General features: G+C 41.1%; 1 protein-coding gene across 1 annotated transcript in view; it reads left to right on the forward strand.

The window, feature by feature from the left end:
• Positions 1 to 4,223: 4,223 nt before the first annotated feature.
• Positions 4,224 to 19,841, forward strand: part of mmp17a (matrix metallopeptidase 17a) — a 107,727-nt gene continuing 92,109 nt past the window's right edge. Inside the window, exon 1 of the mRNA XM_063011866.1 lies at positions 4,224 to 4,275. Within this exon, the coding sequence (XP_062867936.1) occupies positions 4,261 to 4,275 (15 nt within the window). The 5' untranslated portion in view covers positions 4,224 to 4,260. The remainder of the gene's footprint in view (positions 4,276 to 19,841) is intronic.

Here is a 19,841-nt window from a genome sequence, read left to right on the forward strand (position 1 = left end):
TAGTTACAGGCTGCACATGATTCATCAGTTTAAGTTCAATGTCATCTCACCTACACATCTTTGGACTGTAAGAGGAAACCCACACAGACACAGAGAGAACAAACCCAGGATTTTTTTTTTTCCCTCCCAATCTAGTAATCTGTTTGAGGAGAGCTGTGACTAACACACGCCCCCTCTGACATGTGTGCAGTAGCCCACTGCATCTTTTCACCTGCACAAGGCGAGTTCATATGTGGATCAGCCTTGTGCACGGAGAGCCACACCCTGAACAGCATTATTCCTCGACTCTGTGCAGGCGTTATCAATCAGTTATAATGAGTTCCTATCCAGCTTCCCACCTGTATGAACAACAAGCCAATCTGTGTTCATGTAGCTGCTCAGCCCAGCCAGGTGGCTGAGCTGAGTTTCAAACCAACGAGTTCAAAATGTCAGCTCTGGTGTGCTAGCGTGTTTTACCGCTGTGCCACCTGAGCGGGTAACCCAGGAACTTTTGCTGTGAGGTGATAGTGCTACCCACCAAGCAACCAGTCCTAATAAAACATTGTTAATATTTAAAAAGTAACAGTCACTATTAACTTTTTTTATTATCGGGAAAGTGCTGTGTTAATCCAGAGCTTTGGATAACTTTTATTTCACTGTAAATATTTATGAGATCTCTGACTTTCAATAATAATGCAATGGCATAAACTAGGAGGTTCATCAATTATTAGTAAAAACAAAAAAAGGCAGTCTAGGGAATGAAGTTGTGTTCTCTTATGCATAATTATGAACTAGTCCGGTGATTACACAGCCTTTTTTAATATAACAAATTATCCGACGGGACCGTCCAGCACTAAACAAACCATCATATAGTAAAAGCACACAAAAAAACGTTTTAATAATTTAGGAAGCAAAGTTATCCAACACACATTTCATCCTTTTGAAAAAGTTATTTTTCTCTTAACTTACTAACTACTCACACAGCAATGACTGAAAATGACATTTCCTATCATTTGATATTCACTGTGGAGAAATTTCAGCCCACTGTTCTTCACAAAACCACTTTAAATTAGACATGTACTGCTCAGAGTAGTTCCTGCTGCAGCATCTACTTGCTACTGGGTTTCAATATTTCATCCTTCTTTATTTATTTATTTAATTATTAATGCTGCAAAATCCAACTGACCATCAATTTCAATTCATATTATGTTTTTTCAGTGAAAGATTTAATCATAACGATAAACACAATGAGTGCATAAACTGTGGTGCCATTTGGCAGGAATGTTTTGGGTCTAATTGACCACTTAGTCAGAAGGGTCACCACAATATATCACTACACAATTCAACGTGAGTGGCCTTTTCACAATGATAAAGCCCCAATTCACAGGATGATAGAAGTCAGTGAATAGTTCATGTGAATTATACCCTTCAGCCTTTGTGGCCATCATGATCCCAATGAGAAATGATTGAAACCCAAGACTGTCACGACCTAAACGCCTCTTGCAAGCGTAAATGAACTTTTAATTTAGCAGTATGTCCATACATCCTCGGGCAAAGGACATCCAACGCAGCTGTAACCCTAATGCTCACAATGTGGAGTAAATTTATCGAATAAAAAATAGAGGGTAAGAGAGGACCGCCTGCGTCTGCTTTTTCTTTGACCATGTGATCAGCAACCAACTTACTAATTTTGAACAGGGTGTTTCTTTTCCTGTGGACAGCCTTTAAACCAGTGATGACGCCAAGCTAGCTTGACTGTGTACCTTGAGCTTATTGCATTATTAAATGATGTTTATAGAACTTTCTACATCACTAAATTATTAGTCTCAAACTATACCTCACTCAATTACAGTCTCAGGAACCCACTCACTCATTCACTTATTCATTCACTCTTTTACTCACTGACATTCAGCCAGTCTCAGTAATGCTCTCAATGCTACACTCACTCACTCACTCACGCATTCATTCACTCACTTTCTTCCAGCCAGTCTCAATAGTTCTGTCAATGCTTTACTCACTCACACCTAGCCCGTCTCAGTAACGTTCTCAGGGCTTAACTCACTCACTCAGTTCCTCATTCACTTCCTCACTCATTGACTCACTCACTCACTCAGTCTAACACCTAACCGATCTCATGGCTTCATTCACTCACTCACTCATCACTCTCTCGCTTCCAGTCAGTCTTAGTAATGCACTCATTGTTTAACTCACTCACTCACACATTCACACCTAACCAGTCTCAGCAACGCTCTCATGGCTCTCAGTGTCAGTAACTAGTTTAGTGCCACACTCACTCACTCACTCACTCAAACCTAGACAGTGTCAGTAATGCTCTCATTGCTACACTCACTCACTCACCCACTCACTTACTCACACCCAGACAGTGTCAGTAACTAGTTTAGTGCTACACTCATTCACTCACTCACACCCAGTGTCAGTAACGCTCCCAGGGCTTAACTCACTTACTCAGTTATTCATTCACTCCCTCATATATTGACTCACTCATTCACTTTCTACCAGCCAGTCTCAATAGTTCTCTCAATGCTTCACTTACTCGCATCTAGCCCGTCTCAGTAACAATCTCAGGGCTTCGCTCACGCATCACTCTCTCACTTCCAGTCAGTCTTAGTAATGCACTCATTGCTTCACTCACTCAGTCAATCACTCACTCAATTCAATTCAAACGTAGCTTTATTGGCATATTAGCAAGGGATTTATTGGCATGTCAAATATGGAAATTCAAGCTTTGTTACATTTAATAAAAAGAAAACCATAGCAATGCAATATATATAAAATAGTTACATATACAGTATATACGACCAGGTTGTGCACACTCAGTCTGTACCTCGTCAAGGTGTTTCTCAGTTTGGAGTCAGATTTTGTGCTCAGGTAATCTGCTGCACTGTCAGTTTAGGGCCAAATAAAAATAACACTGTATTTTACTTTAGACTTTAGTTTCAGTTTCCCAATTATTTAGATATTTAATTCTGAGTGTTTGTGTAATTTGGTTCATTGTAATTGGGTTTGGAGATTTCTCCTGTTTCTGAGTCTTTCTTGTGTTCACACACACACACACACACACACACACACACACACACACACACACACACACACACAAACTCAAAAGAAGCTTTATTGGCATGACAAATAAGGACATTCGTATTGCCAAAGCAAGTTAGAGAGAAATAATAAAAATAACAATAAGAAAGAACAAATATATAGAAAACATTTACATGTGCAAAAAATGTAAAATAGAATAAAATATTAATAAAAACAGTGCAAAATAATAACAATAAAAATTATAATATTTACAGTATATATAATATATATAATAATATAATATTTTCTATAATTTATATTATATATTATAATAATTATAATTATTATAATATATAATTATAATATTATAATATTATATAAATAATATATTATATATTATATAATATATAATAACAATATAATATATAATATAATATATTATATAATATAATAATATATAATAATAATACAACTATAATTTATATTATATATTATAATAATTTATATTATAATATAAATTATAATATTTACACACACACAGCCGGTTTTAGTGACCAATTTAGAGCTACACTCACTCACACCCAGCCCATCTCAGTAACCCACACACACACGCACGCACGCATAGTCCGTGTCATTAACGTGTTTAGCGCTACACTCACTCACACACACACACACTCACACACACACTCACACACACACACACACACACACACACACTTACACACACACTCTCACTCACACACTCACTCAGCTTGAGAAGCAGGCAGGAGTAAAAGCGCAGCTGTGCCGTCGCTGCACACCCCGGGATTCCTGCAGCCACTGAGTCGCGGTGAGTCTCCACTGTTGTCTGCTCGTCCTACAGCTTTTCAGTAAACACTTGACGGGATTAATTCACCGAGAGATGAATCATCTGGACCTACTTCACGGACTCGTAACGGCCCTGACACACGGACAAACGCGCGTCTTCTTTTGAGAAGCTCCAGAAGAAGATGAATTGTTGGCTGATGTCTTTCTGCTCGGCTCGGTGTGATATGTGCTTCACGTGTTTGAGAGCCACGGTGAGGTAGTGCGGTCCTGATGGACGGTAGTGCGTGTGCGCCTGGGTTTTGGATCTAATTTATGGATTCTTGCGGTTCATTTTCTAACTGGAGTGTGTGGATTGTTCACCCCGCGATGCTCCTGGTACCGATCCTGTGCTTGGTGATGCAGGTTCAGGCTGCACCCTCTGTTAACAACGAGCAGATGGACATGGGGGTGGTAAGAGCTTTTTTTTTATTGTTTATGGATTGTTTTTATTCTTTTTATTCCAGCTTGCAGAGTGAAGGACTAATGAAAACCTGTTGGCTTCTGGAAGGTTGCCAGATTGGTAGGAAACGTTACAATGTTTCAGTGGCAAATCGGTGTTTCTTTAATTTCGGTAAACTGTGGTAAGATTTACTGTAGCTGGACATGATTTGATTTATTCTAGAAAAGTGTGTTCCAGATAGAACTTCAGAGTTCTAGAGGTTTTTTTTTTATCCTTAGGGGTTCTATTTTACGGAGCCCCTGAAGAGACAAAGTGTATTTTTAAGGAAAAAAAAAATAAGTAAAGAAGTGGTGCGCACCAGATACTATGTGGTGCGCACCAGTTGCTAGATATTATGTGGTGGGCACAGATACTAAGTTGCTGTAGTTCTTTCAACGAAATAAACCCTATGTTTTGGTGCTCTTAGTACCTGGTGAGCACCACTTAGTAACTGGTGCTCACCACATAGTATCTAGTGACTGGTTCGCACCACATAGTATCTAGTGACTGGTGCGCACCACTTAGTGTCTAGTGACTGGTTCGCACCACATAGTATCTAGTGCGCACCACTTAGTGACTGGTGAGCATCACATAGTATCTGGTTCTTACCACATAGTAACTGGTACACACCACTTAGTATCTGGTGCAAACCACATAGTAACTGGTGCGCACCACTTAGTAACTGGTGCGCACCACTTAGTAACTGGTGCGCACCACTTAGTATCTGGTTCTCACCACATAGTAACTGGTGCGCATCACTTAGTATCGTGTGCCACCACATAGTAACTGGTGAGCACCACTTAGTGACTGGTGAGCATCACTTAGTGACTGGTGAGCATCACTTAGTATCATGTGCTCACCACATAGTATATGGTTCTCACCACATAGTAACTGGTGCGCACCACTTAGTATCTGGTGCGCACCACTTAGTATCTGGTGCGCACCACTTAGTATCATGTGCCACCACATAGTAACTGGTGCTCACCACTTAGTAAATGGTGCGCACCACTTAGTATCTGGTTCTCACCACAAAGTAACTGGTACACACCACTTAGTATCTGGTTTGCACCACATAGTAACTGCTGCGCATCACTTAGTATCTGGTGCTCACCACATAGTAACTGGTACACACCACTTAGTATCATGTGCACACCACATAGTATTGGCAAAGAACTAGCATCCAACAAACCTTCAAGGATCCAATTTTGTATGAATATTATTTATTCTATTTAGAACCCTTACAACAGATTACCTAAGAACCTTATAACAGAAAATATTTGAAATGTTTAATGGTGCAAAAATTAAAAGGTAAATAAAATTGAATTAAATTCCTAATAAAGGTAAAAGGAGACAAACTTCCACTGTGTTTTAAAAGTAGAAATGCTTTTACCTCAAACTTTTAATAATTAAGAAAAAGAACCATTCAGGCACCCATTTTTAATGGGTCTGTAAAAATAACCTGTTATAACCTTTAATTGAAAAAGTGTTCCAACAAAATGCATTTACATAATTTTATATCTTAAAATGATGTCTGGTAAAGAGGTGCCTGGCTTACAGGGTCATGGAAAAGGAAATACTGCAGCCAAATAAGTTTAGATGAATTTATGCATGTACATATTAAATATTTACATTTTCATTTAGCAGACGCTTTCATCCAAAGCGACTTACTATTGTGACTGAATACAATTCACTCAATTGAAGGTTAAAAGGGCATTGCTCAGGGGCTCATCAGTGGCAGCTTGGTAGGGGTTTGAACCAGTGACCTTTTGATCACTAGTTCAGTATATTAACCAGTAAGCTATCACTGCCCTAAGCTACCACTGCCCTATATGACCCAGCATAAAGAATTTTACTGTTACATCCTTTTGTTACCACCCTACTCTACAGGCCACCCGTCCCCTCCTCTTTAATATCCTTAAGAACCTTCTGACAGTGTTACAGTGACTGGTTTAATCAAGTTGAACTATTGGAACTGTAAACAGATTGCATTAGTCTAAAAGCAGTCAATACGTTCTACTCTAATTGAATTTATTTAATGAATCTTTATTTAATGAATCTTTGTGCCGGCCTCAGCAGATCAACCTAGTTTGTAATCCATGTCGTTCCCCTGTTCGTTTAAATTAACTTTACCCCTGAGAGGCATTAGGCTTCAAACTAACTGGTTTATTTTTTACTTTTATTTATGAGCAGAGATTTTGGCAGATGAGCCAAATCATAATGACCACCCGTCAATTGATTTTAAGGTGTCATTGCAGGGGGGTTTGTACATGTGTCCAGCTGTCTACACAATTTAGGACATTCAAGGGATTAATCTGACCAGATGACCTTTTTCTGATGCTAGTGGGCCTATTGTAGGTGGTTTTAACATCTCGTCAACTCAACTCAGACGAGATGAGTTTTGATGCACTGTGTTGTGACATATTTCCCCCATCACCCATAGTGGAAGGAATTGCAATTTGACCCGAACTCCAGTTCTACTGGTCCATTCGAGACCCAATTGCCTTCATTGTATTCTCACATCAAAGTGTAATGCTTGATTATAACAGAATAGGAGCTTCAGTTGTCTGTTTTTGGTGGGTGGTAGGGATGTAACGATGCACCACAAGACAGTTAATAACCGATTCTAAAACTCCACGATTCAAATCGATTTGACATGTAAAATGAGTCGAAAACAGCAGAGGGCACTGGCGCTATACACCTCGCCTGGTTGACGTCACTGGCGCTATATGCCTGGTTGCCAGATTCGGGGTTTTTTCAGCCAAATTGGGCTTAATTCAAAATTGCTTTGCATAGTTTGTACCTACCTCAGAAATAAAAGGACATTAATTATTTAAATAAATTAACGATAAGCACAAATACAGTATTTTATTTTTAAAGAGAAATAATAAAAGGAAACTGTCATCATTTGTCTTAAATTTCAGTTTAAAAAACTGAATCATGAACCCAGTATCGTGAATTGCATCACATCATGTGTAGCGTTACATCCCTAGTGGGTGGTCATAATATTTTGGCTCAACAGTGTGGCACATAAAAAGATTATGCCTCCTAGTTATATGGTGCAATGTTTTTTAAATAAAAAAGCAGATTAGTTGTGCATATCAAACACACATATCAAACGTGCGGAGCAAATTTTGTAAAGAATTGGAAACACCTTGGGGTTCAGTTCTAATCCGCTTGGAAAAACAAAATCAAAACAATGTGTCAAGAGCCCATCAGACTTGGTAAACCATTTTTATGGACTTTACTTTGTGCACAGGGGGCACAATCATGCTGGAAAATGGATAGTGCCTTTCCCAAGTTGGAAGTGTATAATGTTTGAAGTGTATAAGGCACCTGAAGCACCTAAACACAATAATGAGGGGTGTCTACACACTATTCACCACACAGTGTAGCAAGAAATTCTAAATATGGTATTTTCAATAATTGCTTTATGACATGGCATCTCACAAGCGCGACTTCTAAGTGTTATCCGACAGCATGAGGTACATAATTGGACAGGAGAGTGAGAATAAGCAAAAGCTTTGCTACATTTCTAATTATCGCTTTCGCCCAGGTAGGAAAGAATCCGCGAGATGAGAATCTATCCTTCTGAAAATCAGGAAGGATGGCTGGTAAAAAATAAATAAAAATAATAATAAGTGGCCAGTGACTGACTGCATGCGTGTCGGACCAGTTGGACTATATGCTCAGTAAAATGTGGATGCACTAAGAGTGACTAGCGTAGAGTTCCTTTTTATGACCTTATTTTGTTGTGGAACCGGTTGCTATCTCTGCATCCTGTCCTTAAATTAGTTGTGGAAAGGGTAGCCTAGAGCAGTGGTCCCCAACCACCGGGCGTCCGTGGGTCATTTATTACCGGGGCCGCACAGAAAGAATAAATTATTAGAGATCGCTACAAGAGCAATTAAATTTCCAAAACTGTTTGGGTGTAATTGTCCCCAACCACCACTAGATGGGAGCAGTGTCTCGTTGCAGCGAAAAGAGCTCATGATTTACACTGATTTTCCATTTTATAGTTATTCTATTTTAAATCCCCCCCGCCCCCGCCGGTCCGTGAAATTATATCCTATATGAAACCGGTCCATGGTTCAAAAAAGGTTGGGGACCGCTCGCCTAAAGTAGTGAATTTTTTTCTTTCAATCACTCCTGTATTTAGGGGTCGCCACAGTGAATCATTCTGGTCTGCATACCTTTTTATGCCGGATGCCCTTACTGATGCAACCCGCTTTACTTTATCCAGATCTAAGACTGGCACTAAGAGCACAATGAATGGTGCATCTACCAATGGCTAGGTAGTTTGGTGATTCCCCTATCCCACAGACATAACCGGTCATGTGTGTAGGGATGACCAACCGTCCAATAGCACCTCTGATTCGAAACTTGGATCTCAGTAGTAGTGGGTTTGCGTATTTTACCACTACGCCACTTGAGTTATTAGTTGTGTAATTGTAGCCAGCTTAAAAACTGTATCCTGGCCTTAAATTGGTTGTGGAAAGGGTTGGTAGTTTAGAGAACTGTATCATGTTCCTAAATTGGATGTGGAAAGGGTTACTAAAGGGTTACTGGGCTCAAACTATTTGCAGAAAGAGTTTCTACGTTCGGTTATTTATACTGATCTTAAATGAATCTCCATAGTGGGTCCTTTTTTACCTGAACATCCCCAGAACATCCTGCTCTCTGTTTGTACACAACCACAGCAGGGGTTAGTCCTTCATTTTTAAATTCATTTTTGAGTTTGACCAACTGGAAGCCTGGAGAACTGTGTCTTGTCCTTAGATTAGTTGAGAGAACATTCTAGTTTAAAGTACTCGATCTTGACTGAAATGATTTGCAGATATAGTTTCTAGCTGAAGGCATTTTATGTGCTAGTCTAACATCAGTTGCAGGAACAGTTCCTAGCCTCAAACTATTTGCAGAAAGATTTTCTACCTTCAGCTATTTATCCTGATCTTAAATGAGGTCCCAAATGGGGTTCTTATTTTTTACCTGATGTCTTGTTTATTATTAATGAGTGTTTTATAGATAGTGTTTCCCCAGAACATTCTGCCTTCTGTTCCACAGCAGGGGTTAGTCCTTCATTTCTAAAATACTTAGTAATCCACTTGATTTTGGCAAACTGGAAGTTTTCCAAATAACATCTACTGTAAATAAGACGTGTTTCCATGTCTAAGTGCTCGCTGGGTTATCCTCACCTCGACTGCAGTGATGGTAGAGCTTATAGAAAGTGCTCGTCTGATCTGTTGCTCACCACTTAGTATCTGGTGCGCACCACATGGTAACTGGTGTGCACCACATAGTAACTGGTGCTCACCACATAGTAACTGGTGCTCACCACATAGTAACTGGTGCTTACCACATAGTAACTGGTGCTCACCACATAGTAACTGGAGTGCACCACTTAGTACCATGTGCACACCACATAGTATCTGGTGCGCACCACATAGTAACTGGTGCTCACCACATAGTAACTGGAGTGCACCACTTAGTACCATGTGCACACCACTTAGTATCTGGTGCGCACCACATAGTAACTGGTGCTCACCACATAGTAACTGGAGTGCACCACTTAGTACCATGTGCACACCACTTAGTATCTGGTGCGCACCACATAGTAACTGGTGCTCACCACATAGTAACTGGTGCTCACCACATAGTAACTGGAGTGCACCGCTTAGTACCATGTGCGCACCACTTAGTATCTGGTGCGCACCACATAGTATCTGGTGCGCACCGCTTAGTATCTGGTGCGCACCACTTAGTACCATGTGCCCACCACTTAGTAACTGGTGCTCACCACATAGTAACTGGAGTGCACCACTTAGTACCATGTGCACACCACATAGTATCTGGTGCGCACCACATATTAACTGGTGCTCACCACTTAGTACCATGTGCGCACCACTTAGTATCTGGTGCGCACCACTTAGTACCATGTGCGCACTACATAGTATCTGGTGCGCACCACTTAGTATCTGGTGCGCACCACATAGTATCTGGTGCGCACCACATAGTATCTGGTGCGCACCACATATTAACTGGTGCTCACCACTTAGTACCATGTGCGCACCACTTAGTATCTGGTGCGCACCACATAGTATCTGGTGCGCACCACTTAGTATCTGGTGCTCACCACTTAGTACCATGTGCGCACTACATAGTATCTGGCTGGGTTATCCTCACCTCAACTGCAGTGATGGTGCAGCTATAGTATCTCATTCCCATTTCAACTGAACAAAGCTGTGACGTTATTAATTTTACATCAAAGAAGCAAGCGTCTTTCCATTTACACAGGAAGAGGCCAAGCTGGAGTTCAGCTTTTAATAATGTTTTTCCTCTCACTCCACTCACCTTCATTTATAATTGTGTTCCACCTTGTCACTTTTCCGAGTAAAAAAGAAAGTTCATAACCTGCCTATTGCTTTCTATCCTCCTTTATTTAAGACTTCTGATTGAATGCCTCTCTTACTGTCTCATTAGAAATCTCGGATCGGGCAGTCCACTCGTGTGACCTGCTGGGGCAGAAGCAGGCTGCTTAAAGGTGATTGATTGTGGGCTGCAGTATCTAGCACATAGAACCATCTAGAACTAATGCACTAATGAGCACCGCTACTAATAGTCTTGCCTCTTTATAGGAACTCTTAGTACAGGAAGAGTTTGGGAGCACAGATTTGCTTGTAGGGTCTATGTGACAGCATCTGATTAGAACCAGTTCCTAGTTCAGTAGTTTCAAGGCTCTCACATAATGCCAAGTTCACACTACACGACTTTCCAAGTCATCAGGTCGCTGTACAGTTCACACTACACAACTGGTCGGTGTGGCTTTCACACTACATGACTGACTGGCGATAGGGGGTTTCACACTACACCATCTATCACCAACTGGAATCGCAGGCGAGCTTCTCTGGTCTTCCAAACTACGTTTTGTCACGAAAACAAACGCAAGAAGTGACGAGGTGTTTAATGACACCACGTCCGAAAATGCACGTCAACAAGTAGCAAGCAATCAAATGTTGTGTGCTGATGTGCAGCGTAAAATCAGGGAGAAAAAATAAATGAATCTGTGTGGATTTGGCAACATGACCAGCAGGGATTGTTCTATAGTGATTTGGAGGTTAATAAATATTTTTGCAATGCAACATTGGTGTTATGTTTTGTAGAGAACGGTAAGGTAAAAAAATACTGTAAAACGTGTGTGTGCCAATGTATTCTGATAAAAACTATATTATGCCCCTGTCCCACCTTTTTACAACTCCTCCCCTGCCTTTTCCCTCACACCGTATCTTGCGTTCTCATTGGCTGTTCGACATAGCACTCATTGCCAGTCGGGCAACTCGGATCCAGATATCTGGCAAGCTAGATATCTCTCGGCGAGTCGCTTGGATCGAATCGTTGAGCAGTTCACACATAGCGATTGAGAGCCGAGTTTTGATCACCGAGCGAACGCCGAGTTGCTCCCGAGCCGGCATTATTTCTTCAGCACCTTTGGGACCAATTATCAAACAATGTGCCCTGTTTATGTCGTGACCGATGTGAGTCCTTAATTCGGCAGGACTTTTATCGTTTAATTCAAGCTGGAGGGTTCGGTATGGTGGCACCTGGTACGCTCAGGTGGCTGATGGGCCTCATAAGGACAAGAGGCTATCAATTCACAGACAGATGGTGTTGTATCTGTGGTCCAAGCCGACGGATGTTAAGTAAGCGTAACGGGGAGCACATGGTGCACTGATAGGGTTTTTAAAGGTTGGTCCATGTCGCAGGTGGCCACACAAATAGTGAATTATCCTTGTGAATCCTGTGTCTTGTTTTCTCTCTGCGTTTTTAACTTTTCTCTCGATGGCATAAACATCGAGGCAGCAGCCTTTCCAAATATTTTCCACTTAATGCCAAGTTCACACTACACGACTTTCCAAGTCGTCAGGTCACTGTACAGTTCACACTATACGACTGAATATCCTGCACTCGGGAGTCTTTCAGTCTGTGTATATTTCACACTACACGACTGATCGGCGATAGGGGGTTTCACACTACACGATCCATCACCAACTGGAATCGCAGGCGAGCTTCTCTGGTCTCCCTTTTTTTCTTTCTTTCTTTCTTTCTTTTTTTTTTTTTACAAAAACACATGAGAAGTGACGAGAAGTTTAATGATACCATGTCCAAAAAAATGAACGTCAACAAGTAGCGAGAGATCAAAGGGTTTGTGCGCTGATGTGCAGCGTAATATCAAGGAGGAAAAATAAATGAATCTGAGTGGATTTGGCAACACGAACAGTATATGGCTTGTTCTGTAGTAAGTTTTGCAATGCAGCGTGGGTATTATGTTTTGTAGAGGACGATCAAATCAGAAATACTGTAATAAACGTGTGTGTGTCGGTGTATCCTGATATAAACTATATTAATTAAGCCCCTGTCCCCTGTCCTCTCCTGCATTTCCCTTCACGCTGTATCCTGTGTTCTCATTGGCTGTTCGACATGTCACTCATTCCCAGTTGCCCGTCTGAGATCAGATATCTGACGTGCTAGAAAACTCAATCCAGTCGCCGAGCGGTCGGCGAGCCGGTCGGGTCGAGTTGTTGGATAGTTCACACTTAGTGACTGAGAGCCGAGTTTTGATCGCCGAGCAAACGCTGAGTTGCTCCCGACCCGGAAAATCAATCGCCGACCAGTCGCCGAGCGAAAATCAGGGCAAAAATCGTGTAGTGTGAACTAGGCATAAGTAAGCGAGGAAGATTCTGAAGGCCGTGGCGCTTTTATTGAATCTACTGTAGATAAGTGGGCCAGTATACTGTGGTTTTAGTTCAATGTCATAACAGAGAGACTGTACATGGAAATGTCAACCTTGCCTTAAAAGTGAAACTGTAAGCAATGGATGAAATTACTTTGCTACTTCAGGCTGTATTTCATTGTACCATCCTGTATTAATCAAAATTTCAATGTCGGTGGTTTCTATACCACAAATGACTGCAGATCATTCAAGTTCTACAGTTAGTGAAGGTCTGTTTCAGGAACATACTATCCATAATGCAAAAGGTCACAAGTCATCAGGAAAGCAGACTTTCTTTCTTGCGTTCATTCAGATCACCATTATACACTATTGTGTATAGCCAAACATACACCGGTCAGCCATAACATTAAAACCACCTCCTTGTTTCTACACTCACCGTCCATTTTATCAGCTCCACTTACCATATAGGAGCACTTTGTAGTTCTACAATTACTGACTGTAGTCCATCTGTTACTCGGCATGCTTTGTTAGCCCCCTTTCATGCTGTTCTTCAATAGTCAGGACCACCACAGGACCACCACAGAGCAGGTATTATTTAGGTGGTGGATCATTCTCAGCACTGCAGTGACACTGACCTGGTGGTGGTGTGCTAGTGTGTGTTGTGCTGGTATGAGTGGATAAGACACCTCACTGTCCCTGCTGGACTGAGAATAGTCCACCAACCATAAAAATATCCAGCCAACAGCACCTCGTGTGCAGCGTCCTGTGACCACTGATGAAGGTCTCGAAGATGACCGACTCAAACAGCAGCAATAGATGAGCGATCGCCTCTGACTTTACATCTACAAGGTGGACCAACTAGGTAGGAGTGTCTAATAGAGTGGACAGTGAGTGGACACGGTATTTAAAAACTCCAGCAGCGCTGCTGTGTCTGATCCACTCGTACCAGCACAACACACACTAACACTAACATGATCAGAGAATTCAGTGATGCTTTCTACAATATTAATATTACCATTTTTTAATCTTCCAAACGCAAATTTGTCATAGAGACTAACAGATGGTAGAGTTTGATTTTTCATAGTACTGCTACAGTATCCATTAACAGCTTTACAACCCTACTGCTTATGCTTACAGTTGCATATGGTGATCTTAGGCTCGTGTGCGGCTGCTCAATCATGCCAACACAAGTCATAAAGCTCCTGACAAACAGGCCTCATGCTAATAACACTCTCCACCACCCACAGAGGCAGTTTAGAACATGGTTATAAATAAGCTATTCTGTGCTTATGTAATTTAGAATTTGGTTCTGTCATTCTAGGAGTTTGTGTGGGTCTTTGTTGTTGGGTGGTTGTTGCTCCTAGAAGTTCCCACTTTATAATGCTGGGGCAAATCTGACAGGGTAAGACCTGAAAATTTGTATTCTATACATTTACAAGCTAGCTTATTAAAGTACTGGTCATGTGACTTCATAAGGAAAGAATAATATACACTGATTAAGCATAACATTAAAACCACCTCCTTGTTTCTACACTCACTGTCCATTTTATTAGCTCCTTTACCACGTAGAAGCACTTTGTAATTCTACAATTACTGACTGCAGTCCATCTGTTTCTCTACATGCTTTGTTGGCCTCCTTTCATGCTGTTTTTCAATGGTCAGGACCCCCACAGAGCAGGTATTATTTAGGTGGTGGATTATTCTCAGCACTGCAGTGACACTGACATGGTGAATAGTCCACCAACCAAAAATATCCAGCCAACAGCGCCCCATGGGCAGCATCCTGTGACCACTGATTAAGGTCTAGAAGATGACCAACTCAAACAGCACCAATAGATGAGCCATCGTCTCTGACTTTACATCTACAAGGTGGACCGACTAGGTAGGAGTGTCTAATAGAGTGGACAGTGAGTGGACATGAGTGGTATTTAAAAACTCCAGCAGCGCTGCTGTGTCTGATCCACTCATACCAGCACAACACACACTAACACACCACCACCATGTCAGTGTCACTGCAGTGCTGAGAATGATCCACCACCTAAATAATACCTGCTCTGTGGTGGTCCTGTGGGGGTCCTGACCATTGAAGAACAGGGTGAAAGCAGGCTAAAATAGTATGTCAGCCAGTGTGCGGTTTTCTTTCAAACAATGTGTGTGAATATAATACATGCAAGTCAGTCTTAATTCAAATGTCATACTTGTGTCATACACCTTTGTGATCTGAGCCATTTAATACAACAGAAGTCCAGCACTGTAATTATTACCACATTCTGTTGTTAATTATTTATTGATCAGCTGTATGTAAATTGTCAGTCTGACCTTTTGGTTAGAATTGCTTTTGCTCTAGTCTGAGCTGAATATTTCAGCACGTTACACACACGGCCTCCACTGGGGTCTGCCGTTGGAGTCTTGGCCTGATATAACGATCGTGAATAACGAGCCACGGTTTGAAACCCAGGAATCAGACCTTAGTGTCATTTCTTTAATGAGAGCGCCATCTGGACTCATCAGTGACGGATAAGTACGGAGAAAATCTCATCCTTCCGAAGAGGTTTTAGGATTTCGGAATCTGCCTTTTACATACACCACACACACACGCACTCACACCAGCATACTGATCCATACTGGTCTGGGTCTTGCCAGAGCCTCCAGGATGACTGGTATAGCAGTATGTCTTTGCCACTGACTCTATACAATCCTATGATTTTATACATATGGTTGCGTTTCTCTTCATTGGATTTCACTTTCAGTTACTCAGAGTGCTATGGGTTGGGAAGGGGGTGGTGATTGTTGGCTAACGGTAAGTCGGTCAGTGTTTGCGTGGGCATTGATGAAGTAATCAGCAAGAACGGGAAAGAGGAAAAGGAAATACAATGGTGGCAAAGTTCAAAGAAAAAGAAAGTTTTTTGTACTAGATATGTAGGACAAAAATAATCTCAGTAATCTCAGTATTAGATCTTCATCTTTTGAAGTAGAAAAAACTGTCACTCATTTGGGTTAATCACTTCCGTTCTCTGGCTGGGTGAATTGTAGACTGTCCTAGTTTTACTTAGATACTCTAATTTCTTTGACCTCTTATTTCACGTGCAAGTGTCCTGGGTGTTCCGATTTAGGACGCACACATTATTTTAGGAAGATTGTTTGGAGGTTGTGGCCTTAGAAAGGAAGAAAATGAATTACACTGAAAAAGCGGTGCTGGAAGATGGAGTTGGAAAATGTGCACATTATTTTATCTGCTTATCTAATCTGTATGGGCCAAAAGTAGAAGCTGGTCGGACTCACAGTTTTGTGTAGCAGAAGTGAAAGACTTTGACATAAATCCTTAAATCCTTGCAGTCTCCAAGGCCCTTTCATGGAGGGTTCAGACTCTCATCTCATTGTCAATCAGAGCATCACTCTTTCTGCAACAGGATCTCCTAAATTGTGGGATCTTGCAAGGACAACACACTACTGGAGAACCAGATCAGGAATGAAGTCTGAAGTCCCTGTCAAAGCAGACACTGCTATGTAAAGCATTAGGTCTGGCACTGATCCGATACTCTGTATCGGTATCGGTCCGATATTGGCCCAAATCACTGGATCGGATATCGGAAGGAAAAAAACATGTAATCTGATCCGATACTGTTGCTAAATGTAAATAACACTGAATGTAAATAACACTGAATGTAAATAAGGCCATTGTTTGTGTATAAAGCAAATAACACACAAAGATACGTTCCAACAGAGTGCCGCTTATTGCCAGCTTGCATCTTGATGACATCAACATGTGCCACTGATTTACAACGCATCTGCAACAGCCATTCAGAAATTAAAACACACTGATCTACTTCAACTTTTAGCATTTTAAACAAATCATCTACTACTGCCACATCTAAAAACACTGTTTAAACACGATAAAAATCGCTTTATAAATGATAAACCGATCACCTGAGATAAAGAACCTATCTTGTCCCGGCTTGGAGATCTCTCACATCTTCAACGATTAATCCATTATGTTTTATTTCATCACACAACTGCACCGTTTCCCGTTTAGCCACAGACGTCCTCTTCAAAATCCAGAAGGTTTAATCATCTAAAAATTTGACAGAACTGTAACGCAAAATCTCAACTCTGCGTCAATTCTAATTGGTCCATTGCGTTTGATTGCTCAACGTAAGTGAAACCAAAAATGCTGCTAAATGTTGTGTGTAAATGTAATAATAAAAACAGCAGTTTTGTATAAGTGTGATGTATTAATTCCTGTAGAATATTTGTTTTACAGTCTGAGCATTGTTATTTAGATAGCTAGTTTAACCATGGTGCATTGAAACATGTATTATTACTGCAAGTTGTTTGAGAGGAAAAATGACGTGTCGGATCGGTATCAGTATCGGCAGATACTTAATTTGCAGTATCGGTATCGGACATAAGAAAGTGGTATCGAGCCAGCCCTATAAAGCATGCATGGATAGGCTGAGACGGATATTTTTAGCAATTTATATTTAGCGTCTACATCATTTGTCCAAGTTACTGTTAGTAAGCTAAGCTCAGCTCAATCTCTTTAAATATTTACACATTCAATCCATCTAATTAACACTGCACAGCTCCAGGGTCCTTTGGATCTGGGTTCAATCCTTACCTCCGTTCACAGTCTGTACGTGACCTGGCAGCTGCTGAATGAGTTTGGCTGTTTGTGTCACGTTAAGAGTCGTGTCCTTCTGCGTTGCCAATTTAGCACAGATGATTGATGTGTGACAATTATCTGCACCTTGTAAGTGTTCATTTGCTTCAGGTGGACGTTTTTTCTATATATTACAGTTTCTTGCTTTCACACTTGCCTGCTCCTGTGTTGGCACACCTGATGTTCTCTAAAAACTGATGTTCTCAGTCTGCCCCTTTTCCAGTAAATCTACAGTATGCACAGGGTGCACCAGTTGGTGTGGTTGGGGTTCTGCTCATGCATTGTTGGTCTTTCCTTTTAGTTCCAAATTGTGGCAGACAGCCAGAGCAGCTTGTTTTATTGTGACAACCAGTTCTCAGTTCTGCACTATCCCTGTACTATCCACTTTCTCCGCTAAGGGCTGTAGATGTGAATGTTGATGTGTTTTTTTTATTTATTACTTTGTTTTCATCATTTTGGCCACCTTACTTATTTGTGATTGCCCCCGCCCTTTTGTTATACGAATCACCTCCCTATAACATGCCCAAAAATGGTTTGGTAGTTAAATAGAGACTTGGTGTGTTTGTGAGAGAATAAAAAGGTAAGTGTTTGATGCCCTGCAATGAACCAGCACCTTGGCCAGGCTATGTTCCTGCCAAATCAAGTGTTTACACCAAAAATATGGCAAGATGAGATTGGAAAATGATCCATCATTTAAGGTCCATCGCATCCCTACCAAACTTTCCTGATTCTGAGAAGTTACAGATCTTAGAATATTTCACCATGAGTGCTTAATCACTTTCTAGTCCTTTTGCCTAATCAGAATCAGAGTGAAGACTCTTCAAAAGAGCTTGTATTAAAATCACACGTCTGAGGGGCTCCCATCTGTGGTTCTTAGATAACTAGCCCTATGGGCGAAAGGGTTGTCTTTCCTGTCCACACTATCGATCAAACCAACACTAGGCAATTTTAGGCATCTGGAAGCTCATGTGTCTAAAAAGGGGGGTGTCAGCACCCTTCTCCAACTGTGTCCACAGACTGGTTAGTTACTAGTGCAAAGAACACAGTGTCTGTGTTGTGTAATAGAGAAATACATACATAACATCATTAAATCATTTTAAAATATTAATATTTATGAACATCCACTAATTCTTTTGACTTATCTTATCCTGATTTGACCGTGATGCTCATCACATGTGGTCAGCCTATGTGTAAAAAAGTGCAGGCCATAATCTGTAATATACATCACAGTGAGTCGAATCAAGATTGAATCATTTAGAGAGTTATATAGAACAGAATCATTTTCAGTCCAATCAAACTCAACAAGAATGTACTTGAATGTGGACAGTGACCATGTCTAGATTAATTTTGTCAAGCATGTCGGACACAATCCTATTGTTCTCTTTTTCATTTACCAATTCCCTGTTCCACTTGCGACCCTCGTCACGAGCACAACACCCACGCTGGCCGAGGTGAGCCGCAGGCTAGCGTTCAGCTGCTGGGCTTTTATTTTTTACCAAGCAGAGGCAAATTACAGAGAGTCCTACATAAACGAAGGAACATTCCAAACTTTATGTAAGGTATGTACACCAGTATACACATTACACTGTATTGGTCTTGGATTGCTACTTGGATTGAATTTACTGGGTAAGTTCCTAGCCTAGAGCGTTTGTGTCTGTGCAAATGAACCTCATCAGCAGGTAAATAGATCTGGTTAAATTAAACTACTTCTTTCTAATCAGGGTCCAGCAAGATTAAGAAACACTAGGAAAAATTGTAAGAACTCATCACAAGGTACCACACATTCGTCTATACAGTATATTTACTTACTGAAAGCTAAGGGCATTCTAGAGTAGCCCACAATCTGTGTGGTTGTGGTTGGTGATAGGAAACTGGAATACTCAGTGGAAACACGTGCAGATGCAGAAAGAAATACAAAACATTGCCAAAATTTTAGAGGCAAGGTTGGAACCAGATTTCCAGGACCCTGGTGCTTTATACACTGTCCATTTTATCAGCTCCACCTACCACATAGAAGCACTTTGTAGTTCTACAATTACTGACTGTAGTCCATCTGTTTCTCTGCATGCTTTGTTAGCCCCCTTTCATGCTGTTCTTCAATAGTCAGGACTCTCCCAGGACCCCCACAGGGCAGGTATTATTTAGGTGGTGGA

This window comes from Trichomycterus rosablanca, chromosome 16 (genome assembly GCF_030014385.1).
Source record: "Trichomycterus rosablanca isolate fTriRos1 chromosome 16, fTriRos1.hap1, whole genome shotgun sequence".
Lineage (NCBI taxonomy): Eukaryota > Metazoa > Chordata > Actinopteri > Siluriformes > Trichomycteridae > Trichomycterus > Trichomycterus rosablanca.